Source organism: Penicillium solitum, assembly GCF_028829755.1.
Source record: "Penicillium solitum strain IBT 25940 chromosome Unknown utg000004l_segment0_segment0, whole genome shotgun sequence".
NCBI classification, from domain to species: domain Eukaryota; kingdom Fungi; phylum Ascomycota; class Eurotiomycetes; order Eurotiales; family Aspergillaceae; genus Penicillium; species Penicillium solitum.
The window spans coordinates 3153305-3179460 of NW_027072124.1; the positions used below are offsets into that span (position 1 = coordinate 3153305).

At 48.1% G+C, this 26156-nt stretch overlaps 8 protein-coding genes across 8 annotated transcripts; 4 read left to right on the plus strand and 4 right to left on the minus strand.

Annotated features, from left to right (window-relative positions):
- Positions 1 to 336: 336 nt before the first annotated feature.
- On the plus strand, positions 337 to 2483 carry N7455_007198 (Zn(II)2Cys6 transcription factor; the record flags this gene model as incomplete). Its single annotated transcript, XM_040957816.2, has 2 exons — positions 337 to 545; positions 623 to 2483. 2 exons carry the CDS (start codon positions 337 to 339, stop codon positions 2481 to 2483), a joined length of 2070 nt encoding a protein of 689 aa, XP_040811789.2.
- Positions 2484 to 2836: 353 nt separating this feature from the next.
- N7455_007199 (purine-nucleoside phosphorylase) lies at positions 2837 to 4181 on the minus strand (the record flags this gene model as incomplete). The annotated part of the gene is made up of 5 exons (XM_040957759.2): positions 2837 to 2855; positions 2903 to 3734; positions 3790 to 3931; positions 3986 to 4114; positions 4164 to 4181. 5 exons carry the CDS (start codon positions 4179 to 4181, stop codon positions 2837 to 2839), a joined length of 1140 nt encoding a protein of 379 aa, XP_040811767.2.
- A 257-nt stretch (positions 4182 to 4438) lies between these two features.
- On the minus strand, positions 4439 to 12410 carry N7455_007200 (uncharacterized protein). Its single transcript, XM_040957706.2, has 6 exons — positions 11843 to 12410; positions 11612 to 11787; positions 5561 to 11554; positions 5300 to 5505; positions 4727 to 5237; positions 4439 to 4669 (listed from the first exon to the last, which is right to left on the minus strand). The coding sequence occupies exons 1-6, from the start codon at positions 12194 to 12196 to the stop codon at positions 4621 to 4623; spliced, it is 7290 nt and encodes a 2429-aa protein (XP_040811845.2). The 5' UTR covers positions 12197 to 12410; the 3' UTR covers positions 4439 to 4620.
- A 2567-nt stretch (positions 12411 to 14977) lies between these two features.
- On the plus strand, positions 14978 to 16941 carry N7455_007201 (alpha-amylase). Its single transcript, XM_040957801.2, has 2 exons — positions 14978 to 16171; positions 16229 to 16941. Exons 1-2 carry the CDS (start codon positions 15161 to 15163, stop codon positions 16862 to 16864), a joined length of 1647 nt encoding a protein of 548 aa, XP_040811817.2. The 5' UTR covers positions 14978 to 15160; the 3' UTR covers positions 16865 to 16941.
- Positions 16942 to 17475: 534 nt separating this feature from the next.
- Positions 17476 to 19560, plus strand: N7455_007202 (alpha-amylase; the record flags this gene model as incomplete). The annotated part of the gene is made up of 8 exons (XM_040957687.2): positions 17476 to 17533; positions 17589 to 17996; positions 18075 to 18670; positions 18727 to 18750; positions 18812 to 18832; positions 18888 to 19110; positions 19198 to 19450; positions 19536 to 19560. 8 exons carry the CDS (start codon positions 17476 to 17478, stop codon positions 19558 to 19560), a joined length of 1608 nt encoding a protein of 535 aa, XP_040811771.2.
- A 1432-nt stretch (positions 19561 to 20992) lies between these two features.
- N7455_007203 (GPI anchored serine-threonine rich family protein) lies at positions 20993 to 21997 on the plus strand (the record flags this gene model as incomplete). Its single annotated transcript, XM_040957779.2, has 4 exons — positions 20993 to 21044; positions 21095 to 21173; positions 21240 to 21374; positions 21436 to 21997. The coding sequence occupies 4 exons, from the start codon at positions 20993 to 20995 to the stop codon at positions 21995 to 21997; spliced, it is 828 nt and encodes a 275-aa protein (XP_040811758.1).
- An 882-nt stretch (positions 21998 to 22879) lies between these two features.
- Positions 22880 to 23401, minus strand: N7455_007204 (uncharacterized protein; the record flags this gene model as incomplete). Its single annotated transcript, XM_065605558.1, has 1 exon — positions 22880 to 23401. The coding sequence occupies one exon, from the start codon at positions 23399 to 23401 to the stop codon at positions 22880 to 22882; it is 522 nt and encodes a 173-aa protein (XP_065461412.1).
- Positions 23402 to 24379: 978 nt separating this feature from the next.
- N7455_007205 (uncharacterized protein) lies at positions 24380 to 25136 on the minus strand (the record flags this gene model as incomplete). The annotated part of the gene is made up of 2 exons (XM_040957775.2): positions 24380 to 24891; positions 24950 to 25136. The coding sequence occupies 2 exons, from the start codon at positions 25134 to 25136 to the stop codon at positions 24380 to 24382; spliced, it is 699 nt and encodes a 232-aa protein (XP_040811720.2).
- Between the last annotated feature and the right edge of the window lie 1020 nt (positions 25137 to 26156).

Consider the following 26156-nt stretch of genomic DNA (forward strand, 5'->3'; position numbering starts at 1 on the left):
GATCTGTATATATATCTCAAGCTAGGACTTTCTTCCAAAATTTATCATCCCCAAATCCAGGTGATCGTACTCACGATTGTACCAAAGGAGACTTCCATACATTTTAGATATATATAAGTTATTGAATTAACCAAAAATTCTTTTAAAGTGGTAGGGTAGTTAAAACCGCAGGAGGCACACTTGTAGATCAATCCCGCGGATCGGCCCCCGGAAAAACCACTGCCCCCAATATTTACGGTCTTCAAACCTTGGCGTCTTCTCCGCATCGCCCTAATGCTCGTCTCTTGTGAGCGAAGATCATGACAACTGTGACAGAATGGGATCGCCTGTTCCATCATGTTCCACACGTTTGAAATCCGACACCCTGGAGAACCTGCGACACCGAGGCTCCAACCACCACGCAAAGTGAACAAGTCATGTTCAGAATGCACGCGCCGAAAAGTGAAATGCGACGGGGGAAATCCTTGTACGAGTTGCCAGTACTATCAGATTTCCGAAGCCTGCGCCTATAGACAACGAACTAGACGTCAGGCAGCCAGCAGGAGGTGAGTGAATTCAACCCCTCCAAAGGGCCTGGATTCAGTAAATCGTGTCGCTAATATATGCACTTCGCTTTGTATAGCGCCTTTGAGAAAGCCACAGAAACCCTGCATCGCCAGGCTGGAGTTCTCCGACTACTCTTTCCTAATTGTCCTCTAGAGGAATTGGTCGAAAAGGACCGATCGGAGCTCATCCTCCTCCTGTCGCACGACTCAACGGAAGACGGACCCTCACAGCTGTATAGTGACGCGCCCCCTGTCGCCATATCACCCATTATTTCCAGCCATCTTGAAGATTCTCATGACTCACCAGAGGATTCCGATAGGGGGGAATCGGGAGAGGAAAGGTGCTGGGACGAGTCGGCGCAAAACCCTGCCATGATGGCGGCTAGCGATGATATAAATGCAATCAGTTTGGCGAGCGACCGACATCGCCGCTCGTATCTTGGCATATGCTCTGTAAGTGCTGTTCTCCGGGCATTATTTCGGCTTTGCCCTGCCGCGAAGGACCGGATTGTGGAACAGTCCAAGACTTGGCCCGAGGTCCAACAAGAAGTCAACCGGCCGTCTGCTTTGAATCCGCATCTCGGTCTTCCCGTGCCATCTGATTCCCTGCGAGAACAACGTTATATTGGGTTTTACTTTGAGAATATTCATGCCATTACACCTTTCTTGCATGAGGAATATTTCAGGGCAACCTTCGCTGCTGGCGATCGACAAACTCCCGCGTGGTTGGGTCTTTACAACATGGTGCTCACGGTAGGGTCTATTGCGTCAGGGAGTGACACTGCTCACATATACTATTACGATCGGGCTCGGTCCTACCTTGACTTGGACTCACTTGGATCTGGTAACTTGGAGACTTTGCAGGCTCTGTGTCTGCTGGGCGGGTACTATCTCCATTATCGAAACTCTCCCAATATGGCATATGCGATCCTCGGTGCCGCCCAACGTTTAGCCATAGCATTAGGGTTGCACCGAGAGTCTCCAACTCGTGTCGATCACCAGGATCCGGATATTGGCCAACGCCACGCTGTCCGGCTCGAAAGTAGACGGCGTACTTGGTGGAGTCTGTACTGCCTTGACACTTGGGCCAGTATGACCCTGGGTCGCCCGACGTGTGGACGCTGGGATAGTAGCACCATGAACACATTATTGCCCACTGCTCTTTATCCTGATGATCATTTTGCAGCCTCTTTGAGAGCTAGCACCCAGTTCTGTCACATCAGCAACCGTCTCCAGCATCGCTTCGCACAATCAACCAGGATCGACATATCCGAAGCCCAAAGTCTTGATCACGAACTTCAGGAGTGGTATAGTACACTATCTCCTATCCTCAAAGAGACCATGAATTCCCCGCCTCGTATCACCGTAGCGCGCGAGTTCCTACGAAACAGATACCACAACGTACGCCTAATGCTATCTCGATGCTTTCTTTTATACAAGGCGTATGGAGACTCCGACAGGCACAGCACCGGGCAAGCAGAACAGCAGATGGCCGACCTGTGCCGGGCTATCGCCGCAGAGGCTATCGACGCGATTGCGCTTCACTGGGTTGCTAATCGAACGCAAGTCTGGAATTCTGCTTGGTATCTGTTCCAAGCTTGCATGGTTCCACTCCTTTCCATCGCCATGGCTGCATCCTCCAACGTCGGAGCACTTGGTTCTGACAACCTCATGTCCTGGCACTCGAGCTTAAACAAAGCGCTTGAGATCTTCGCGGAAATGAGACCATGGATGCGGGCTTCTGACCGCGCCCCGGATATCGTGACTGTATTATTCCAAGCCATCTCTCAAGGTGCTGAGGGTACTGAACGTACGCCATCGGTGATTGATGGAGGGTCTCATTTGTTCGGTTGGGCGGATGAACTGTTGACGGATATGGACTGGAGCATGCTTTTCAATGATGAGAACGTATCGCCAGGTGTGTTCTCATTAACCTAACCTCGGTTCTAAACCAAGTCGGTTCAAAATCACATCATCGCCATGCTCCTAAAAGGTAACTGTCGAAGACTCTTCCCTTTCCCTTTCTTAACACTAGTTGAGAACATAATGAAGAGGCTCTCTCCAGTAGGAATCTTGTCCCCGCCCTGCTGCAATAGTAGGGTATTGCTATTCAAATTCCAAGAGCACTTCGCGGTCAAGCGAGCAAGCTCGTGTGGGTTTTAACGAAGGATGGGACCTGGATTTCCTTGATGTGTATGAGCTGAGCCCTATTTAGTAATATATCTCTTCTAGCCACCTAGATACCACACAAATCATCTCAAAGTCGCCCATTCAACAATTCACTTGGGTGGCTAATCACTTGATTCCGGTCTATCACGTTAGTATATCTAGCAATCGAGCCAAGAACAAGTACTTACCCAAAGTCCATAACTGTCGTCGAGCCTGAGGAATTTAGAATATCTCCCACATAATTATCTGGCTTGATACCATATTTGTAGTCCGTCCAGTTTCCCTTCACGTCATTTATGATCTGCACACCAGCAAGATAGAGATTTTCGAGCGCTGGCGTGGTGCCACTCTGGCTGGCCTCCAGCAGGTGATAAGCCGCCGTCTCGCTTGGGGGTGGCCTATCAAAGTCCGAACCAGAACGCATGATGATGATCCTTGAAAAGTCTACCAAACCAGCAGAGTCGGCCCGCAGCAGTGACTCGAGTGTTGCATTATCTTCTTGTTGACTGCTGCAATACACGCCTGTCCCGTTGGTAAGGACGGCAGTGTAGTTTCCAAAGCTCTCGGAAAGCAAGTTACCCGAAAAGTAAACATCCGATGTGGCGGTGTCGCAGGCCACAACTGCGGGTGGTTGATTTGCTGGGCTGTAATCGTACTTCGTGCGGTAGGCCGCCGCTTTGATCGTATCATTCAGGGTCGCTTTCTTTGCTAGAGCAATAGCCCGGTCTCGAAGTGCAGCATTGAGCTCGAAAACCTCTGTGCCGTATACTGTCCCAGGATAAGTTTCTGGCACCGTTGAATGCTGTGGAATGTATCCTGTGGAATAGTTGGAAGGCAGCTCTCTGATATCAATCTCGTACTGAAGGCCTACTTGAACAGCATAACGAGCAAAGGTGACAGAGCCGGTTGTAGCATGGAACGGGTTTACCCCAGCAATACCAGCGATCAGGAAATAGGTGTATGAGAGGTCAAAATGCCTCGATAGTGCAAATGCCATGATAGTTGAGGCGGCGTTGATTTCTGAAATCTTATTAGCCAGGCAACTAAATAGTCTTGGTATTTGGAAAGGACGAACCGCCTTCCCCGGTCGTCAATTGACAAATCTCCCCTTTAATGTCACAGTGCACAACGGGATATTCAGGTGAAAGGCCTGGAGTGGTGATATTCCGTGCATACAGGCCCAATTGTTCTGGCCAAATAGCGGCCTCTAACGAAAACTGCAATTGTTAGCGAAATAAATATGGGCTCTCCTCCTCCTTGAGTACTCATACCATGCTGATGATCACCACCTTTGGAGTAATAACCCGGGCAGTTGATATAAGATAGGCAGATAATTGACTACATGAAGCCTGTCCCGTAGGATCGAATACAGGAAGTCCTAGCCTGGGATATGCAAGCCACTATAGAACGCAACCTCCACTACCGTGATCCAGAACCTTGCTGATTTACCTGTGTCTCGTATGCCATGCCTCATATATTATTCAATCTGATTCCACAGTCCCAATATCGGAGATCCTGTACCACAAACATTTCAGTTATCCACCATTCCGGCCCCCTTAGATCTATCATAGATGATACAAAACAAGGACTTTCGGTCCTGGATGATGTTCGGCTGTGAGAGAAGTTTATGAGACTGCTCGAGGTAAAGAAAGAGTAGCATTGATAAACCTTTGCATACGATTCTACTATATATCACTACTACAAGGACTTGATATATTTCAACCGAGCAAATACTCAGGATGATGATATTATTAACATTAGGATACATGAAATGAAAAGGAAAATAGATCACAGAGACAACATGCTTCAGATATGCAGAAGAGATTAATTTGATCATTCATGTTCGTCGTGATGGCCGTAGCCGTTTTATGACAAAAAACAAAAATGCTCCAAAAAGGAAGGGAGCTTAAGGTTTGGCGAGTTGTTCCTTACGGAAGAACAGCAAGAATCCAGCACTGTAAATAAATGTTAGAAATAATTCCAATGAACGAAACAAGCAAAGATCAACATACCAAATCAACAGCTGACAGAACAAAGCCACCCAGAACCAGGCATTAGCCAAGGAATGGGCGCCCTGAGTCATGTCAGGAGAAATCGGACCGGGGCCCACATTATTGGGGCCGAAGGCGCGGGCGCAGATAGTCGCAATGGAACCCAGCACCTGAGATGCAATGAGGGCGAAACACATGTGGACTCGAGTAAGAGTCTGCAGAAGGATGATACCGAATCCAAGACCTTGGATGGAATCCAACACGCCCAGCCACAGCCAGAGACTGCGAGAGACGAGCGCACCGGAAGTGTAGCCTCCGGCCCAGGGTAGGTAGTACCCGATGCCGGAGATGGCCCACCAGATTTGGATGAAGCGGGGTGCGCCCAGGCCACAGGCGAAGACGGGAAGGAACCAACTGTGCTTCTTGGAGAACTTGCTGACGATAAAGAGGAAGATGCACCAGACGAAGCCGAAGAAGACGACGCAGAGGAGGACGATCTGCCATGGGTGGGTGTGCTGGGAAGTCCATAGGACTAGACGGGGATTGTTAGTATTGGTCTGTATGCGAGATTTGGGATGAGATGGTTGAACTTACAGCTCCAGTTGCGACCGTATGGCGCACTGAGGAAGAAGTTCTGCAGGATGACTGCGACGAAGTTCCAGGCGACGATCTTTCTGCGGAAAAGGGACTTGTAGAAGGACGGAACCTTGCCTGGCTTCTGGCGGTAGTAGTTGGGAAGACCCGTAGCCAACAGAGCACCGACAATACACAGGAAAACGGCGATGGGGTAACAGATCGCACTGGAATAAAGTCAGTAAATGAGTCAGGAGATGATAAGTGTGGAGGGGTATTTACCTCATTTTCCAGCTATTGGCAATGCCACTCTCGGGGCTCAAGAGACCCTCTGAAGAAGCCTTGGTCATGGTGGAACCCCAGTACCAGAGGGCAATAACGTAGACCTGCTGGATACCTTGGATAAGACAGGCACGGAAAATCCAGGTTTCAACTGGAGCACCTCCTTCATCACCGAAGTTGGAAGCGAAGAAGATGGATCCACTGGCGGAGGCTGCGGCGTAGAAACCGGTGCCGACATTCTGGATCCATCCCCGGCTGAAGGAATCACTTTGCCAATGGGCAGATCCAATCAAGAGGAACGCAAGACCGTAGAGGAACCAAGGAGTAGAAAGACAGACGACAGACTTGAAGTACCGGTACACGAGCCACCAGCACATGGATGCAATGGCATATGTTGTAGCAATTCCATACAACTTCTCCGCAGTCTGACCAACTTCACCTGTGAGCAGAGTGATCTGGTAGGAGTTTGCGGCGATAATCTGGCCAAGAGCGAGGAAAATGGAGTAGACCGGCCAATCTCCAATTTTGATCTGCATCCATTTCTTGAGTCCAGTGGGAGGGACATAGTCTTTTCCGAGAAGGAACTCATCATCCTGGAGAACATCTTCGTTACTATTCACGTTGGAGACGAGATCATCATTGTAGAACATATTGTCGGGGGTGTCGGTGTTTCTTGATGAATGGCGGATCGATGGCGTGGGAGATTTGCTGCGACCCAGTCTGGCATTGCGGAATCTGTCGAACCACTGCTGCTCACTCTTAATCAAGAACTCTTCGATACAAAGTTGAGACTCGGAGTTGGATCCGTTCAGGGCATCCAATCTCTTGTCAAAGGTCTTGTAGTACTCGCCAGTGCTGTCCGTGAAGAAAGGATCAACCTTCTGTAGCTTGAAATCTGTCTTATTGCCGACAACGGAGTCCAAAGAGAGAACGGATGCGCTGCTGAGACGGTTGGACTGGGCAAATGGCTGAGGAGGAAGAAGAAGGCTGTCTGCGTTCGGTGGTGTTCCCGGACTTCCCGGGCTTTCCAACGGAACCATGAACCTGGGATGCAAAGACTCTTGACTGACTTCTCTTGTTGGAGAAGCCAAGGGAGAAGGCAAGTTTTGGGCACGGTCCCTTTGAGCGGCCTGGGCTCGTCGTCCTGCCTCAACTTGGGCTGGGGTAAGAGTGTATTCGTCGTCGCCAAAGTGGCGGGTAGCTTCGTCGTCGCTACTATCATCGCCTTCGAGATCAGTAGCTCCATTTTCATCGTGTTCTGCGATAGCCTCTCCTCCTTCTGCTCTTCTGCGGCGTCCAGCATGACCGGGGCCTGAGCGGACACCTAAGGAGAGAGAACGACTCAGTCCCGACTTCGGCTTCTCCGTGTCGTCCATGCTTGGATCTGGGCTGTAGCTGATCTTCTTTTGCGGGGTCATGTTGTTCATTTGATTGAAGGAGTAGCTGCTTTCCCTGGAATGCGCGAATGGAGAGTTCATGCCAGGTGAAGGCAGCCCATTACCGAGGTGAGTCATGGAGTTCATTGCTGAACTGAGACTGCCAAATCCAGAAGAAGTGCCGGGTCGAATGCTGGTGTTATTTGTCTTCACTTTGTTGTGAACCGCGATGGCAGTAGATTGGAGGATCTCAAGATCCTCAACCCACTGGGCAACAGGGAAACGCTGTTTCGCGGATCTGGCACGCATCATCGCACGGACGGATGTCTTCGAATTGAGGGCAGCCTCAATTGCAAGCTTGAATTGCATAAGGAGATGAGATGTCGAGATTGATTCCACATTGTACCACCAACCAGGCATTTGACCAAGACCACCAACACGAGCTCCAATACCCAATGCGCCCTTTCGACCAAACTCGACGGCAACCAGACCGAAGGGCTCGTCACGAGATGGGATCAAGGCGAACTCAGCACCAGAGAAGATGAAAGGCGGAAGTGCAGTGAATTCAGGCTTGGAGAAGACTCGTCCGGGATAGACTTTCATCATGTGGTCAAGCTTGAGGGCAGCGAATTTACCGTAAAGATCGATAACGGGACCAATACAGATCAACTGTACATTGGGCCGAGCTTCGATGACAGCAGGCATTGCGTCCGCAATAAGATCAACACCCTTTTGCATAGACCAGCGACCGACGAAGACAAGAAGATCGGCATCAGGGTTTTGGTCGAGTCCTGCCCATTCCTGGGCCTGTCTCTTAAGCTCACCACGGCCAGCCTCATATGTTGGATCCACGGTGATATCTGCCTCTTTAGTAGGCTCCTTTGTCCACTCACCGACATCAGATGGATCGGGGTTAGGCAGATTGCCGACCTTGTGCAAACCCCAGAAAATAGGATAACGAGCGTAGGACCGTTTACCGTACTTCTTAGAGACACCGACGGCACCGAAACCTTGCTGGTGAACACGGAGATAACTTGCACCAGCGTGGAGCAAGTTGAACACTTCACCGAATTGCACGTAACGACGAGCGACTTCTTCGTCAAGGTTGAAAACCGAGCAAACTTCCTCTTTTTCCTTAAGGGTTCGCATAGGCCAAAGACCCTGGAACTCGGCATTGTGCAAGGAAAGACAAGCGGGGATGGTTCTTGGTAGCAAGTAAAGAGGTGCGAGCGAACCGTGGTAATCGTTAATATGGTAGGTGTCAATTGGGAATCGCTTGATGGCTTCCGCAACACACTGGTTCCATGCTGAATAGTACACAGCACTGTCAAGATCATCCATACGAGGAGGGTAAGGTTCGGTCTTCGACTGTTGACGGAACACTGGGGCATCAAGTAGGACGTAGGTGATGTTATTCAAGACGTGGTACTGGACTTCAACCTGGTAGGGGCTTCCAAGAATTGTGACAGTCATAGGCTCTGCCTGCTGGTCGATAGGGTAGTCGACACCTCCAACGCAAGGAACGACCCAGATCAAGTCTTGGTGACCTAGGGTCTTACCCATCAGTTGGGCCATGACACCGAGACCACCAATCTTGATTTTGATAGCCCAATCCTCAATGTCGTACTCCATGGTGGCAATTAGAACCATGCGTCGCTTTCCCGAGGCAAGAGCTCCGCCTAGAGCAGAGGTACTCTGCATGAAGCCGGATTTGTTGGCCAAGCGCATGAGTGGATTTGAGGCTGGATCCCTTCGACCAGCGCCCTTCACCTTGTTCCAAATTGCGAGGGGAATGTTTTGCTTCTCACTCACACCGACCTGGTTGAATTTGACCTTGTAGAAAGACTTCATGAAGATGTACACACATCCAATGGCAGTGATGAATGGTATGATCCAGAACAACACGAACATGGTAATCTGTGTTGACTGAGGCCCAACCGGGTCGAGCCAGAAACGGAGAGTTCCGTCGTCGAAGTAGAGCTTGTGGGAGAGGTAGCCTTTAGCCGGCGCAAGGGTGATGTTGATCAAGGTTGCGCTCAGAGCGGACGGCGGGCTTCGGTCCAAGATTGTATCATTGTCAAGGTCGCCCAGAACCCAGGTTTGATCAGGCTTTCCGTCTGGGTTAATTCCCCACATGTTGAGCTGCCCGACTGCGGGCCATTCGGACGTGAAATGGTAGGACCAGACTCCAGTTTTCTTGTCAAGCCTAATTCTGTTGTCAAGGCCTGCGTCGAATCCATACTGATTGTAAGGTCCGTTGAAGAAGGCATGGGGGAACCGTCGTGAGACTGGGTGATCCCAGTCTGCATCACCTTGCTGCACGTAGTCGCTGCTTCCGGTCAAACGACTCCAGTACTCGACACGTACATGCTCACCCTCCCACTCCTGGCTCTTGGTTCCCGACCAGGGGAGCTTCGCAATGGTATCATTTCCACCTTTGTAATCTATCCAGTCCGAGAATGACGATGCCCAATTGGTAGAATAACGGTATTTGTCCGCACCAGCAGCATGATGCTGGAGGAAAAGATCGCCGTTTTCTTTCTTGTGGAGTAGACTGCTCGAATAGTTGGCGGTGTTGAATACCATAGGATTATCGATCTGGCCGATACGGAAGAGGAAGTGATCAACAGCGTGGGTAGAATCGCTTTTGTCGGTGTTTGTTACGTTGGTGAGAGTCAATTTATGAACTCCGTTGTACACCCCAGTGAGGTTTGCTGTCCACTTCCAAACACTTGGGATCTCAGCAGTCCAATTTGTTTGAATCATGGCAGGAATGGTTGTGCATTTGATAGAGTTGGAATTTAGCGCTGGAACCTTCCCACTCTCTGTGGATGAAGTGAAGGTGATTGAATCGGTCACCGAGTCACAGCTCATCTCTTCCGAGAAGTAAAACTCAATCGCCACACTCTCGGGAAGATTGGGCGCCACGGTAGAACGCAGTGGGTAATCATGGCCCGGGGTGAATTTGGTGATCATGGGCCGAGGTGATTTGTATTGAGCTTTAGGAACGTATGCGCGGAACTCGTATGCCTTCATCGTCAGGCTTTCCGCACAGCCATTCAACTCCTTGGACCCATTGAAGCCGAGCTTACGCGCTCCATCCACCAGTTTGATCTCATCGTACGGGTGGAAAAGGTTCTTGACGGTGATGCCAGACGCAAATGGAGCGGTCAGTGCCTTGCTCGAATTATCAGAATTGCAGTCGAACTTGTATGTCTTCGTGTCATTCAAGTTTTGGTAAACAAGCCAGACGGGCTGGTTCTTGGCATTAGAACCCAGATCTTGCACCTGGGTGTTGACATCCCGGTAAACGGACCACATTCCGGTCTCGGTGGCAGTACCGTTGGAACCAGGGTAGTAAACATACTCTGTTCTCTTTGACAAATTTCCAAGGGAATAACCGTCGTTGAGAACTGGGTACTGTTCGCGCAAGTGGTACATCTGCTTAATGACATTTCGCAGAGGGTGCGAAGGGTCGCGGTGGTCGTACGAAACTGTGACGTCCTTACAGCCATTTTTAGCAGCCGAAACAGGCCACTTGTAGTACTGGGATGACTGTAGGTGGAAGCAACCATGGGCCATCCATGCAGTTGCAGGCGACATGGGCTGTCGCCCATAAATGTAGTTCTCCGCGGTGGCATCAAGGATATAGAAGTTCTGCTCTTCTCCCCAAGTAAGCAGTGGGATTCCGGGAAGCAACAAGGTTGTCACGAAAGTACCGAGTAACCCTCGGTGCGTACCATTGGCAATCGATGGCCAGCGGAAGACATCTTGATTCATCGAGCCAAACATGTGTCGAGGGTCGAACTTGCCGGTGTTAGCATTGATCAGATCATTTGACCTCAACATATAGTCCCAGCCCTCAACCCAGTCATCGGGCGCATCATAACCAGCCGAAAGTTGGCCGTCCATGCCGAGGAATCGAGTCAAGGCACGATATGTCGTGTAGTGGAAGGCCGCACTGTCGATGGCCTCATGTCCCGCTTCCCGCAAGAAGTACTGGGCAGAAGACTCATTTGTCAACTTCATTGTGGCGGCTGAGGTATCAGGCCACTGGTTACGCTGTCTACCCCTTCCGAGGTAAATAGAACCGAAGTCATTTCCACCTGTAATTTCGCCAGTGATAAAGAAGTTTTCCTTTCCGACCGCCCGCGCGCATTCTCGGTAGGCAGCGGACATGTCTCCCAGGGCATCCACAGTGGCCTGTGTGCCCTTATCATAACGGAAACCATCAATATCCAGAGACTGGATGATCATGCAGGAGTGCCGGATCAATCTTTCACGCACACTCGGGTTCCATTCGCGGAGACGATCCTGAACGGAGGCGAACTTAGCCAGCTGTCGCTTCCAATCAGGCCACACACCGAAAGCCTCAATATCACCATACTGGTCGAAGTCACTGTTGTAACATCCAACCAAGGCCGAGGTCTCAGATTCATTCACGGGGAATCCGTCTTCGAACCAGAATCGAGGGTAATCACAGGTCGCGTTGTAGTCACCAGCTCCAATAGTGAAGTCTTTGTACTGCCGTTCAGTCTTGTATTGTGTATGGTATTCTTTCTCCGAGAATGGCGTTGATGTGTTGAGATGGCCTTCGAATCCGATCAAGTCACCCATTCTGGATACAGTTCGTTAACTCTGCTTTCTCATTTCCGCATACAGGGACAAAACTTACGTCGCAATGGTATTGTCGAACAAGACATACATCCCGCGCTTGTGAATTTCGGTGATGGCGTCTCGCCAAACCTGAAGAGTACCAAAGTGCGCGTCGAGAATGGTTGTATCCAAAACTCCATATCCGTCCGAAGTCCACGGCTGGTTCAGCAAGGAGGTTCCTACAATATAGATACCCTGGATATTGTGAGCATGTTTCCTTGTCACTAGAAGATCACAAATGAGAACAAACCTTGATTCCCATTCCTTGGAGATAATCCAGTGAATCAACAAGGCCAGCCACATCACCACCATGGCGAATGCGCTGGTCAACATCATGTTCAAATGTGGTACCGTTTGCATTGTCATTGGTGGGATCACCGTTCACGAAGCGATCCAAGAAGAAAGAGTAGAACGGGAATCGCCAGTTGTCTGGGGAGGGGTTGTATTTCCCCTCATGGCCAGGCCATGTTCCCCAGTAATCTGCCGGGTTGGTGGCCGTCTTATTGGTATTGAGGTTATAATCGAGGTAGGCCTCGTCGTAGGGCCAAGCTGTGACAGTCGTCACAAGAAGTGAGACCAGCCCGCTGGCGAGTGACCACTTCATGGCTAGTACTGACTGCGCGGAGCTGTCGAGTGATCGTCGCGCGCCTCAGGCAGTGCGGATCTCCCCGCTGGGATGAGATGACAAGCACTCTATGAAAGAGATGGAGTTGTGCAGCTCTCAATTGCCATGGAGCAGTGGAGTGTGGGTATTTTGTGGAGGTCACGACACAAATTCCTAACAGGAGGCGTTGAATGTGGCAGTACGTCTAAAAGAAAAAAAGATAACGACAGGCGGAATAAGCAAACGAGCGAACGAGTGAACGAAGGACGAGGTATGAGGGATGAGGGATGAGGATTGTAAACGAAGGAGGAATCAAATGTGGAAGTGAGAAAGAAATGATCACATAACACCAGTGCGCAGTTCTAAAGTGCTAAGTGCTAAAAGGCTAGGCGCATTGAAGCTCAAGATAAAAATAAAAGCGGATGAGACAAACCCCATATCAATTTTAGAGCCCCAGGCCGTATTGGAGTATTGGAGAATCTTGGGTCCCAAGGCTGAGGCCTCGGTAATTTTTGTTTCTTTGGCTATTTCTGATTAATTTTATGCGTAATTTTACTTCATTTCCCCATTTAGCTCTCTTCTGGTCTTGGCATCAAATGCGACTGGTGGCGACCAATACCACCAGAATACACCAAGAGAAGTAGTTCGGCATTCTCCTTCGAATAGGAAACCCGTTTCGTTTAAAGGATTAATAACTGGAGCCTGCCAACGGAGCTACCCGATTAGCATGAACGTTCTATATATACTATTGGATTTGACCCATAGCGCCACTTGCCACTTGGCAGACCCTGGATGGTATCTTTAAAACCGTCGCCAATGTAAGTATCGTTATCGCGGGGATACGGCATTGTTTTATAGACTCATGGTGCCTGGCATACAAGACCAACTCTGTGAAAGTTGATGAAGAAGCTTAGATAGTGAGACATGCATACAGAGTCAGCATCATAGATAACTTACACGTCTGCCGACTACCTAGGTATTCCAGAGAAAAAAGTTCTATTCTACCGGTGATTTTCCAGACCCGCAACTCTTAGCCTATGACAATGCCGATATACGTCTCGGTCAGGACCCGCATGGATTTGGGGCCGAGATCCTGATAGCCCGACTTGTCCGATTGGTTATCAAGGTGAGACCGGCCCCCACTTGGCGTTGTAGGACCGGGGGTCATATACGAGATAATGTATGGCACTTGTTTTTTTCAATCTCTTCAATTCTTATTTTCCCCAAGGTTTTTTTTTTCTTTCTTTATTTTTTTTTATTTTTTTCCATTCTTTTCGGTTCCCTGAGGACTCAACCATGGGGCGAGAATGTATAAATATAATATCCTTCTAAGGTTTACTCCGTACAATGAGAGCCAATGGCGAACAAGAAGTCACGTCAAGACGGATACCTATTTTGTACCTACATAGGTAATAACTCCTATGAAACCAGTAACTACACATCCGGCGTGTTTGACACCATTTTATTTCATTCTTCTTCGAGTCCAAGCTTGGAAGTATACAAGGTAAAATATGCAAAACAGAAATCTCTGCTTTAATCTCCACATGGTTAGACATCCCTGTAATACCATGTATTTACCGTGATTTCATGTTTGGTATCAACGCCACTTCACACGGAAGTCCGGAAGCCATCAATAGGCGAGAATGGCGGAGAAAATCTCGAACACCTATACGGAGCTATCACTGATCTCTCAGTACTTATCTCTGTTCATTTTCCACATTTTCATTCCTTTTTTTTTTTCTTCTTTTTTTTTCTTTTTATTTTTTGCGTTGGCCATGGTATATAATTATTGCAGTACTTGCATATCTAGTAAAAAGTTAACAAATCAAGTCAAAAATGGGTAACGTAATATCATGCAATTTCACCACGGACTCCATTATTAAAACTTCTAACAACCTGTCTCACTATCTCATATCTCGTATCCAAGACCTGGACAGCTTCAGGGCCAAAGCGTTTGGTGTACGGAGTACGGAGTATAAAATCACGGTATGTACTGCATACGGTACGGAGTACCAAAAGTACTATCTATAGCTTTGTGACCTGATTTTGTGGACATGCAGAGTAACGTCGCTAGTCTGTTAGATTGACGGTACCTTGTCTTAGATGATTGGACCATCGAAACTTTGTGATTTCTCCTGTTTTCTCCTGTGATGGATAAACTTGTTCCTGAGATTAGGGCAGCCCCTCCACGTGATAAGCTGCAAGAACAACCAATCAACCGCAAGGCCTAGCAAGCCCAGTGTGGACGCGGTGCCTGGTACCTGACAGCACTAAAATGACTCCTGGACTCGGTACGGAGTTTGTTCCAATAGTGTCATTACTAGTGTGTTAAATCTCCTTCTCTTTTTCCCCCTCATGTGTACACCATAATCAAACTAAACTTGGCTTCTGCAGCCCCCGCCTAAGGTGTAGATAGAATGTGAATCCACTGGTGTAGTTCTTCAAGCTTGAAAGCCACTATAATTATAGCTTTCTTTCCTAAATCCTGGGGAATAACAACAAATATATGCCGGTACGCCGGGTAAGTCGCATGGGAATCAGGTCTATTAATCTAGCTTATCCCGACGCAAATTACATTCACAGATATGTACCTAAGATAAGTCGGTCCACTAGGTACATAAAACACATGTCTCTCCGAAATAATATAGCGTGTGTTTGTGGGGAGGGGGGGGTTCCAACACTATGTATGTATGGATCGACGACAGATCCTTGGAAGGCTTGCCACCTGACTAGCCCTTGCCTACTCGCAAATTTCCCCGACCTTATCCTCTCTGGTGTCCAATTTCTGCTTTCTTTGCCCCCTCTCGTTCTCGGTTTATGGCTTAAGTCCAAATGTCACTCGTTTATTTCTCTTTCCGGCCATCTTTGTGCATTCGTGAGTTAAACAAGTCACTCTTTATTTGAAACATCAGCACTCTCTTTTTCTCCTCTTCCGATCGACCCGTCACACAAATACGAGCTGCCATGATGTCACGATCGACCATCCGCCATTTGGCAGGGCTCCTTTTGATCACGAGCCTCATTTCCTCGGCGTCTGCTGCCAGGACAGCCGACTGGAAGCCCAGATCGATATACCAGACCATGACAGATCGTTTTGCTCGCACAGACGGATCGACAACAGCACCATGCAACACCACGGCGGGTTTTTACTGTGGAGGAACATGGCGAGGAACTATTGACCATCTCGACTACATCCAAGGAATGGGGTTTGATGCTGTGATGATCTCCCCCATCATCGAGAATATCCATGGCCAAGTCTCCTATGGCGAAGCCTACCACGGCTACTGGCCATTGAACTTCGACAATCTCAACTCTCATTTTGGCTCACATCAAGACTTGCTCGACCTCAGTGCTGCTGTCCACTCCCGGGGCATGTACTTAATGATGGATACGGTGATCAACAACATGGCCTACATCACGAATGGCAGCAATCCTGCCACAAATATCGACTACTCCGTCTTCGCACCTTTCAATAACGCCGACTATTTCCATCCCTACTGCAAAATTTCAGACTGGAATAACATGACCAATGCTCAGAGGTGCCAGACAGGTGATAACTATGTGCCCCTGCCGGATCTTTACACAGAGCACGATGATGTGCAACAGCTTATGATCAAATGGGCAAACAAGGTCATCAAGACCTACTCCATTGACGGGCTCCGGATTGATGCTGCCAAGCACGTCAACCCAGGCTTTCTGGAGAACTTTCGCAAGGGTGTCGACACTTTCATGACCGGAGAAGTTCTTGAAGGGGCAGTCAGCATCATGGAAGATTACCAGACCAACTACATCGACAGTTTGCCAAATTATCCGATCTATTTCCAAATCCTAGCTGCTTTTACCAATGGCAACACGTCCCTATTGGCGCAAGCAGTGGAAAACATGAGAATCTCGATGCCAGATGTCAATGCTATGACCTCTTTCTCTGAAAATCACGACAAGCCTCGAATTGGTAGTTATTCCAAGGATATGGCGGTATGTGTGCCCTTCTCGGGTTGAATGATCCCTTTTGTTAATTATGATACTTTTCAGACGGCCAAAAATGTCCTGGTGTTTACCATGCTGTTCGATGGAATCCCGATGATCTATCAAGGCCAAGAGCAACACCTGTCGGGAAACAGTGTGCCTGTCAATCGAGAGGCCATCTGGCTCACCAAATACGACACCAACGCGGAGCTCTACAAGCTGATCGCAAAACTCAATCGCATCCGGAACCACGCAGCCTACTTGGGCACAGACTACTTCGATGACTCGACTCACACGATCTTCCAGGGTGGTAGTGAACTTGCTTTCACAAAAGGTGTCCAGGGTCGACAGGTGGTCATGGTGTTGTCCACTCAACCCTCCACCAGTTCAGCCTACCAGATCGACATGGCAGTCAGCTTTAATGCCGGTACTGCAGTGACGAATGTTCTGGACTGTACGAACTATACTGTCGACAACCAGGGCATGTTGCATGTTCCTATGAACAAGGGAGAGCCTCGGGTTTTCTATCCCACGAACTACATGGACGGTATTGGTCTTTGTGGCTACCCTGAGTCGAACGTTTCTCTCACGATGTTGAGGACTCACAGTTCGACGTCGGCTGGCATCCGAACTATCAGTGGCACCGGTCTAGCTACCCTCCTGCTAGCAGTGGTGAGCGGCATGTTCGTGACGTTCCTTTGAGGGAAATTCCCCAAAAGACCTTCGCGCTTCCCGTTCTTCTTCCGGTCCTTATCTTTTCCCATATTTCCCCATATTTTTTCATATTTTTCCATATTTTTTTTCTATTGTGGCGAGCCGTATTGATGGCTCGGCTTGGTTCGCGGAGATATCCTTTCATGTGCGATATTTTTTGGTCATCTAGTTTTATTTTGGCGATATTCTTGGCCTTTTCCTGTTCATACGTTGTTGGTTGGCCTTTGTATCATTATGAGCTTTCCCCTTATTTCCTTAACATTTTACATGTCATGCATTATGGCGGCGAAAGCCAATCAAATTTGGGTGGAGTTTCTAAGTTCTGGAAAAGTTCCAGTGTTCCATGGATGAAATTTTCAACTGAGACATTTGGATAATTCTCGACTTATACAAAATTGGAAATCCACCTTGCCACTTTGCTAGCCTGCCTTAAACCTGTGCTCCGTACCTTACACCGTTCGCCGATTAAAAATAGTCCGCCCCACATCCGGACCCTAACCGCAAAAGGGATGTGCATATTATCCCGCAAGTTTTGTAATCCATAGCTTGACGTAGCTTGACATAGCTTGACTTGTCATTTTCATTGCAACAAACCCGCGATGCCGTTCCTGTGGTGTGGATCTCGACAGAAAGGCAAGAAATGGAAACAGATTGAAGGTCAGTCTTCCCCCTGGAAATCGGGTTCAACCCCTAATTTGAATACATGTTACAGAAGCAGCAGCAAATCTAGAACAGCTGCCATCGTGGACTGCTCCAGATAACTCGCTCATACTACAAGCCTTTGAATGGCATGTTCCCGCCGACCGGCGGCATTGGCGCCGTCTGCAGAATGCCTTGCCAGAGTACAAGGCCATTGGCGTTGATCAGATCTGGATTCCTCCTGGATGCAAGGGAATGGATGCCAATGGTAATGGCTATGACATCTACGACCTGTATGATCTTGGGGAGTTCGATCAGAAGGGTGCAGTCCCTACGAAATGGGGTACCAAGCGCGAACTTGAAGACCTGATGTGCCAAGCGCAAAACTTGGGCATTGGTGTGATATGGGATGCTGTCCTTAATCATAAAGCTGGCGCCGACTATCCAGAGCCCTTCCAGGCTGTCAAGGTAGATCCTAAACGTGGGTTATCCAAAGAATTCTTTGTGTCGATATTCAATTCATCATGGATCTTCGGCCATTCACTGACGGGAAGAACAGGACGAGACCTGAATATATCTAAACCGACAGAAGTTAATGGCTGGACAGGCTTTGATTTCGCCGGTCGCAATGACATGTACAGCTCAATGAAGTATCACTGGCAACATTTCAGCGGTGTCGATTGGGACGACAAGAGCAAGCAGAGCGCGATCTACAAGATCGTCGCATCTAAGAAGGATTGGGCGCAAGATGTCTCCACCGAGTATGGAAACTATGATTACCTGATGTTCTCCGATCTGGACCTTGCACACCCAGAAGTCCGCGCAGATCTTCTGCAATGGGGAACGTGGATCACCAAATCCCTGAGCCTCAATGGAATGCGACTTGATGCCGCCAAGCATTTCTCAACCGAGTTCCAACGCGCATTTGTGCAATACGTCCGGAAAACCGCCAACCCGGACTTTTTTGCGATAGGAGAGTTCTGGACTGGACATTTACCGTCTCTTCTAGGTTACCTCGAGCAGGTGGAGTACGATCTCATTGCATATGATGTACCTCTCCTGGAGCGGTTCTCCAAGTTGTCGCATGCACAGGCACCAGACCTTCGCGGGATTTTCAAAGATACACTGGTACAGTGTCGGCCGGACCACGCTGTGGTAAGTTTTTCGATGCCCAACGCCCGACGAGTAATACCCAGCTAACTTCTCTCAAGACCCTTGTCGCCAATCATGATACGGTAAGTACCAACAAAGGGCTGGATCTTGGCATATTTACATCTTAAATCTAACTCATCGCAGCAACCAGGACAAATGCTCGAGGTGAGGCAACTAGTTTCCCATTTATACGAACTGACCATAGCTAACGAACGCCCAGACCCCGGTATCACCATCCTTCAAATTACTAGCATACGCTCTGGTCCTCCTCCGCAAAGACGGTCAGCCATGCGTATTCTACGGTGACCTGTACGGTATCCGAGCAAATGTGGATAGCCCAATGACACCAAGTTGCAACGGCCACCTGCCCGTATTAACGCAAGCCCGCAAACTCTACGCCTACGGCGAACAGCAAGATTACTTCAACCAACCCAACTGCATAGGTTCGCTTAACCCTTGTTCCACTGGATGCTGAGCCCCATTACGGGGGGGAACACCAACCCACCTGTCCAAATCTAACCGCGATACAGGATTCGTCCGCTACGGAAATGCCCGTCACCGATCCGGACTTGCGTGCGTTATCAGCAACGCTGGTCCGGGCGCGCAGCGCATGTATGTTGGTCAACAGCATGCACATGAGCAATGGAGCGATATTTTACATCCCAACATGAAACCTGTCATTATTAACAAGGATGGCTATGGGAATTTCGGTGTTCAGGGGATGAGTGCCAGTGTCTGGGTTGATTCGGCGACAGTACACCGGGATAATCTCAAAAGGGACTTGTATGTATACGTTCCACTCCCCGGTCCCCCTTCGCCCGGATACCGCTTTAGGTTGTGGCTTGATGGCTAACTTTTTCGTGTCTAGTAACGTCAATATCTACGATAACTAATCTTTTTGTTGGGCGCGAGGCATATCCTCGGGGCTCTGCGGGTTCTCCGATGTGGAAATTATGTACGGAGTACTCCGTATGTTGTACAATAATATTTGTGATAACCCTTTTTGCTTTGCATCTTTCTCGTATCCGCTAAACCGTGAGACCTCAAAAAAAAAAACTAAAAGTACTAATTCGGATCTGACTACTCCGTAATTCAGCTATTCAAATGTGTAAAAATGACACCATTTTGTCGGTTAATGCGATAATAATGCGCCCGCAGGTTTTGGGTGAGACACTCATTTTATCGCTTCCAATAATACTCCCACTTATGGTTTATTTAGCGTGCAGTCCGAGGCCCTATTGACAGATGTCTCAATCCTGAAATTGATGCCCTGGGTGGGTCTTTTGAAACACCAAAGCGATATTCTCGCAGACCATTTTCGAGTTCATTTTGAGACACCAGAATAACATATTGGGTATGGAACACCCCATAGCATAGCGATCCTTTAATTCAGATGTGAGACTATTAGGCCGTGCTGTTCTCTCAAATTTGTGGCGAGCCCCTTCCAAGGTTGCCCGAGCTAACCGATTAAAAATACACGGGCATTCAAGGCATTAAGGGTCCATCCATGGATGTTGCATTTCCGGTTAAATAGGCTGGTAAATTACCACAAAATTTGCAAATGAAAAATACAAGAGAATACAAGAGAACGTCCAAACGTTGTTTAAAGCTTGAAAAAGAAAAATACCGTGTCACATCGTGCTGTTCGTGTTTGCGCCTCTGCCAAGATTGCGCTAAATACCACTAGTGTCTTGCGAAGCTCGCCTAGCGTCTTCTTTATCGGCCCTATCGGCGGACAAGATCCATGGTTGGTTGGTACCCATGGCCGTGGACGGCTAGCTCCGAATGTAACAAGAATTACTATATACGGAACATACGGAATATACGGCATACTAGTACAGATGTTGTATGTTTCTCGGCATGTTATGTACACAATATAGGTCTCATCGAATAATAGAGTAATATATTACAAATGGAAGTGGGATTTTGCGCCTGAAACTAGCTCGCCGTCCGAACCATGAAGCTCTAACTCTTCACCCACACGGAATGCTCACGCGGACCCTGAATTCCCACGTTTTGGTAATAAAATGATTAAAATATTATTAGAATGCTTCTAAAATCAGGTACATTCACTATGTCAGTTCTATTTTCAGGTGTATATTTCCGTATTGGTAGGTGGATGTCAGAGACATTGTTGACGGTTCAGGGCATCCAAGGTTGTGCGATATCAGATGGAGTGTTTGCTCACCAGTACTTAATGGCATGGATCCTTGTATCTAAATATTTTTCCAACCTTCGTCTTTCCTCTTGCATCTCTCTCTCTCTTTTACGCTCCAACACACATTCGTTTTTTTAACACACTACATTCGCTTTAATTCAGTCAAGATGCGTTTCTCCACCATTCTGTCTCTTCTGCCTCTGGCCCTCTCCGTTGCGGGTATGTAAATCAACCATGTGACACAAGAGTCTCTCTAACAATCAGTCAAGCCGTCAACATCACCGAGCCTGCCAAGGGTGCCGACGTCGATGTCTCCGGCTCTTTCACTGTGAAGTGGACTTCCGTTAAGTATGTTGACTATACCATCCCCCACACCTTACCCTAGCAATAACAGCCAATGCTAACCCATTACAGCACCGATGCCTCCACCGTTGACATTGTCCTTGTCAACAATGCCGTCTACCCCACCGTTTCGGAGAAGATTGCCTCTGGCATTGACACCTCCAAGGGCTCCTACACTGCCTCCGGCCTGAAGGGTGTCACCAACGGGTAAGATTACCGTTGTGGCGCGTCGATTGGGTCGATGTCCAGTCCACTAACACTCATATAGTTCCGGTTTCCAGATCAACCTGCTCTCCACCGACGCTAAGAACACCGGCATCCTCGCCCAGTCCGAGCAGTTCGATGTGACCGAAGCCAAGAGCTCCAGCGCTACTACTACCGGTACATCTTCCACTGTCTCTTCTGCCTCTTCTTCTGCCTCTACCTCTGTTGTCTCCACTGGTACCACTTCCACTGCTTCTACTTCTACTGGTGCCCTCACCACTGAGACCGATGCTTCCACTACTGGTACTTCCACCCCGGACGTGTCCATCAAGCCCTTCCCCGGAAACTTTACCTCTAGCTCCCTTACTACTGGACTCCCAACCCATGGCAAAAACAGCACTGATATCTCTCTCCGTACAGCTTCCGGTTCTTCTACCTCCTCTACTGGAACTTCCACTGGCACCCAGACCTCCACCCAGACCGGTCTGACTACCAGCGCTTCCTCCACCGGCACTGCTACCGGCTCTGCCGCTGCCTCCGCCACTGCCTCCACCGGCGCTGCTATGGGCCTTGTTGCCCCCGGTGCCGCTGCTGGTCTTCTGGCTGGTGTCCTCGCTCTCCTGTAAGTTGCAACTTGAAGATTGGCTGATGTGCCGAGCTTGGGTATATGTCTAGGCTCGGTAGGACTTCAGCTTCAAGGTGTGGGGAGTTGAGATTTACGTTTTGAGAATTGGTTTTTTCGTGGAGGAAGGGTAATGAATGGATGGATTTCTTCTTTTTTTTTTCTTTTTTTGCAGGTGCTTAGTCGACCTTTCGAGGTTTCATCTATTGATGTAGGCTAGGTATGTAATCGGACGATGCATGCATGGGCTTGCTTTTTTTTTTTTTTTTTTTTTTTGGCTTTGTTCACTTCGTTTGCATAATACTCCATAATTTTACCCAGGTCTCTGTCTATTGTCGTCATTTGATATCCCAGCCCCGGGGGCATTTTCTCCAGGATTTGCTGGAATCAGGTTCCTTTACTTCTTTAAGCGCTTGTTTCACACCTCTGCCACTCCCCCATTACCCTCCATATGGGGTTTGGCCATTTGAGATTCAAGCATTATTTTCTTCTCTGACAACCTTTGAGTTTCCATAACACCCCATACGCAGACATGTGATATATCAGCAGCTCGAAACACCTCAGTGCAATAATAAATGGCATGGACGATGTGGGACCACCAGACCCATGATATATATCCGCTTCTTCCATCCGAGTACCTAGCATGAGCACCGGTGACATGTGAGCATATTGGCTGTTATTTCTGGCTCGATTCGGTAGAATTTAGGAACCGGCATCTGGCCAGGATAAAGAAATTCTGATATTGGACCCCAGCACGAATCAGCTCTAGCATGTGATTCTAGATTCGATGCCATATTGGCAGAGCATCAGGACTGGGGACTTTGACTACCATGAGACATGAGACCCTGGACACAACCACCTCTCGACAGCCTCGCTGGTGGTACTTCTAGGTTTCTGAAGTCCTTTCTTCCATCTGCTTTCTCGCCAACGCCTTCTTCCTCTTTGCACTCTCTCGCGACCTCCTATTGGCGCTTTGTTTCCGCTCCTGCCTTTCGGCAGCAGTAAGCTTAGGTTGGCGTCTCTTATTCATGTTCGCCTTCCTCACGACTGGGGTCCTAGCTGTCTGTTCCTCGCCGTCATCCATTTCATTAGCCTTCCGCTTTTGAGAAGATGTGCCCTCGGTCTCTCCTAGATGTGTGGACTCGTCGATTGACTGATTGTTCGACGTCAATTCGGACATTGGCGTTACAGCCCTTGGCATCTGCTCCTCGGGTATGGGTGTTTTTCTCTGTGCCGCTGGCCCCTCGGGTGTATGGTCTTCCTCGCCGTCTTTCCTTTGCTTTTTCTCCTTCCTCTTCTTATTCTTCTTGGTCGCCCTTTCTTCATCTGAAACTTCCTCGGTTTCATACTCGGTCTCTTCGGCCTGGTCATCGGTGCCCATATGTTCAGCCTCCTTTCCTTTCAGCATTCTTGCACAAATCTTTCTCTTTTCAGTCTGATCGTTTTTGATGGTCTTTTCTGCACAGAGTTAGCTATGACACTTGTTATATGCTACTCAAGCCTACCTTTTCGGCTCTTCATTTCCTGCATGAACTTTCCCACAGCCTCGTGGGTTACAGAGGCCCTTGCTATGCAAAGGTCAGGTATTTCATTTAGCCCCTCCCAATCCACTTCATCTGAGTAATCTATCCGGCGATTGCTTGTTGGTGGAGTATAGAACGCTTGCTTCAATATGGGATTAATTTCCTCTCTACTTCCATCCGGGTTTGTGGAGTGGTATCGGCCATCCCTGACTATTTTAGCACCAGATATTAGAAACACACAAGAGGGCAACACTCACAAATGGACATAATGGTAGCTATCATTACCGCCTTCTCGCGTATATTGGTGTTTGCAGTACCAGTTTCTCTAGTAGAGTCAGATTGAGCAATAGATTAAAATTAAACATATTTATTCAATCATCTATCACCTTTGTGCTAGGTCTTCCGTTGAACTTTTCCCTAACAATTGTATACTCGCCAAAGACATCCTTCAGAGGGCCCTGCGTTGTCTAATGTTGGTTCCATGATCAGCATTTGCAGATGATTGAACCAGTTACTCGGCAACTTGCAGTAGTATCAGAGGGGTCAACACGTTGAGCTTGCATGCGGAGTATCCTCCCGCACAGAGTAGAACCGGAAACGCCCATAGTTATTCTAGTTATCAAAAAGTCAAGAAATAGCTAACATGAAGCTATTCAGGGGAAACCACTAAAAATAGAACGGAGTATTCGGAATATTATTCCGATATTTCTTCTTCTAGGACTAGCACCGGTGGGTCTATCTGCAAATATATATAGTGGGTGATCTACATACTAGCGGTGAATTACACCTTTGGACTCCACAGAGCTAGTTGATCAGAGGTCTGGAATTAAATTATGTTGATAAACGTAACGCAATCCGCAACCCTATTCACCGCTAGAAATCACAGGGTGGAACTCAACCTTGTAGATTTGCAGCTCTCCATGTCCTTCAACAAGCTTCGGGATATCACCGAGAACAGCTTTGCGATCCCACGCCCTCTGTCGGGTTTCTGTGTTCTTCCATGTCACCATCGAAATCCACGCCCTCTCCGGTCCTTTTCCATGGCGCTCTTCATATAACATATCATCAGTGCACCAGCCACTGGCAATACTCGAGGGCGCGTCGTTGAACACGAGAAGGTTTGTGTTCACATCACGAGAGACTTGACAGAACTCTTCTTGAAAGTCTTGGGTCAAGAATCTCGCAGGGAAGAAAGCAATGAAGACATCGGCTGTGTAATCGTTGAACTCAACCAGAGGCACAATACCAATTCCTTCCTCATAGGTTGTATGGAACAAAACAGCCGTGCCATCAATAATCATATTAAACTCATCCATGATGGGTTTGTAACATGGATCAGCCATGTAGTTGAGGTGGGATTCGAGATCATCCCAATCTCAGCAAGACTGTTATTCTGTGCGTTCATCTGATTTTCTCATCAAGAAGAGACTCACCAACAATCACAACCAGCACAGTAGGGTCTTTTTCGTCCAATCCCCATACCATTCGCTGGTATCCAGGCTGCTCACTTGCAAGCTGGATGACTGAGTGGAGGATCTTTGCTGCCTTGCTATTCTCATCGCGTGGATCAGCCCCTTTCACCAGGGGAATGATGGCCACTTCTGAGACAGGGGGGCTCATATTTTCGAGTAATATTGATCAGACGTAGTTTGAGGTGTAATAGTGATAATGATAGATGTAGATGTTGAAAAGCACGGTAATTACGTTTTATGGAAACCAGGGGAGTGGGTGACTGTATGCCTGTATGTATATCCCGTAGTAGACCTAGCACAAACCCCGGTCTATTAGGCAGGGATGCAAGCAATCAAGCTGCATGGATTCTCGACAGCTGCCGAGGTTATCCTGCTCTGTTCATTATTCAACAACAGCTCCAGCTAATATCTATTCAATCAACAGAAACCAATCGTTCAAATTCCGGTAGGATTTAAGTCAATCAACCGACCTAAAACAAGCATATAAAAGGAAAATATAGGCTCGGCCACTATAGCGGTAACAAGGCAGCAATTCATTAAACAGATTCAAGTTACTGTCTAACACGAGGGAAGCGATTCCCCGCTCCAACGTGTACAACCACGTGAATCATTGAGCACTTACTCTGCATGGCTATATATTCCATGCATGCAGAGTTTCATTCCCACCATATGTGTGCTACCAAGACCAGGGTAGGGGTGTAGACCGTGATATCAAGGAATAGAGATGCATACGTCGCCTTCCCCAAACTAATTCACGTGTAAATCACCTTTTCCGTAGGCCAGTACTATTAATCGGATATGCATATGTGAATATATAAAGGGTATCTACCTATGGGGTTTATCTGATCTGCTGTTTTCTATTGGGGAGCACAAGTCTTTTCCCTCTTGTTTTAGTTATTTCTCTTTCTAGTTCTTACATAGTTCGGGATCCTGAGGTCAGACTTAGTTCAGTGCAACATGGCCTCCGAAGTATCTAAAGTGCGATGTTGAGAATCAGAAAGTTGAATACTGCAGTATAACCTCGGGTTTCAGGTGGAACTGAAAGAGAGAGTTCAAAAAGCCTAATCAATTAGGAATATACAAACTAGTTATACAATATCGGCGATATTCTACTTTACCCTTTCTGGTAGCTATATACAAACCTACCACCTGAGTTTTGTCATCTGTC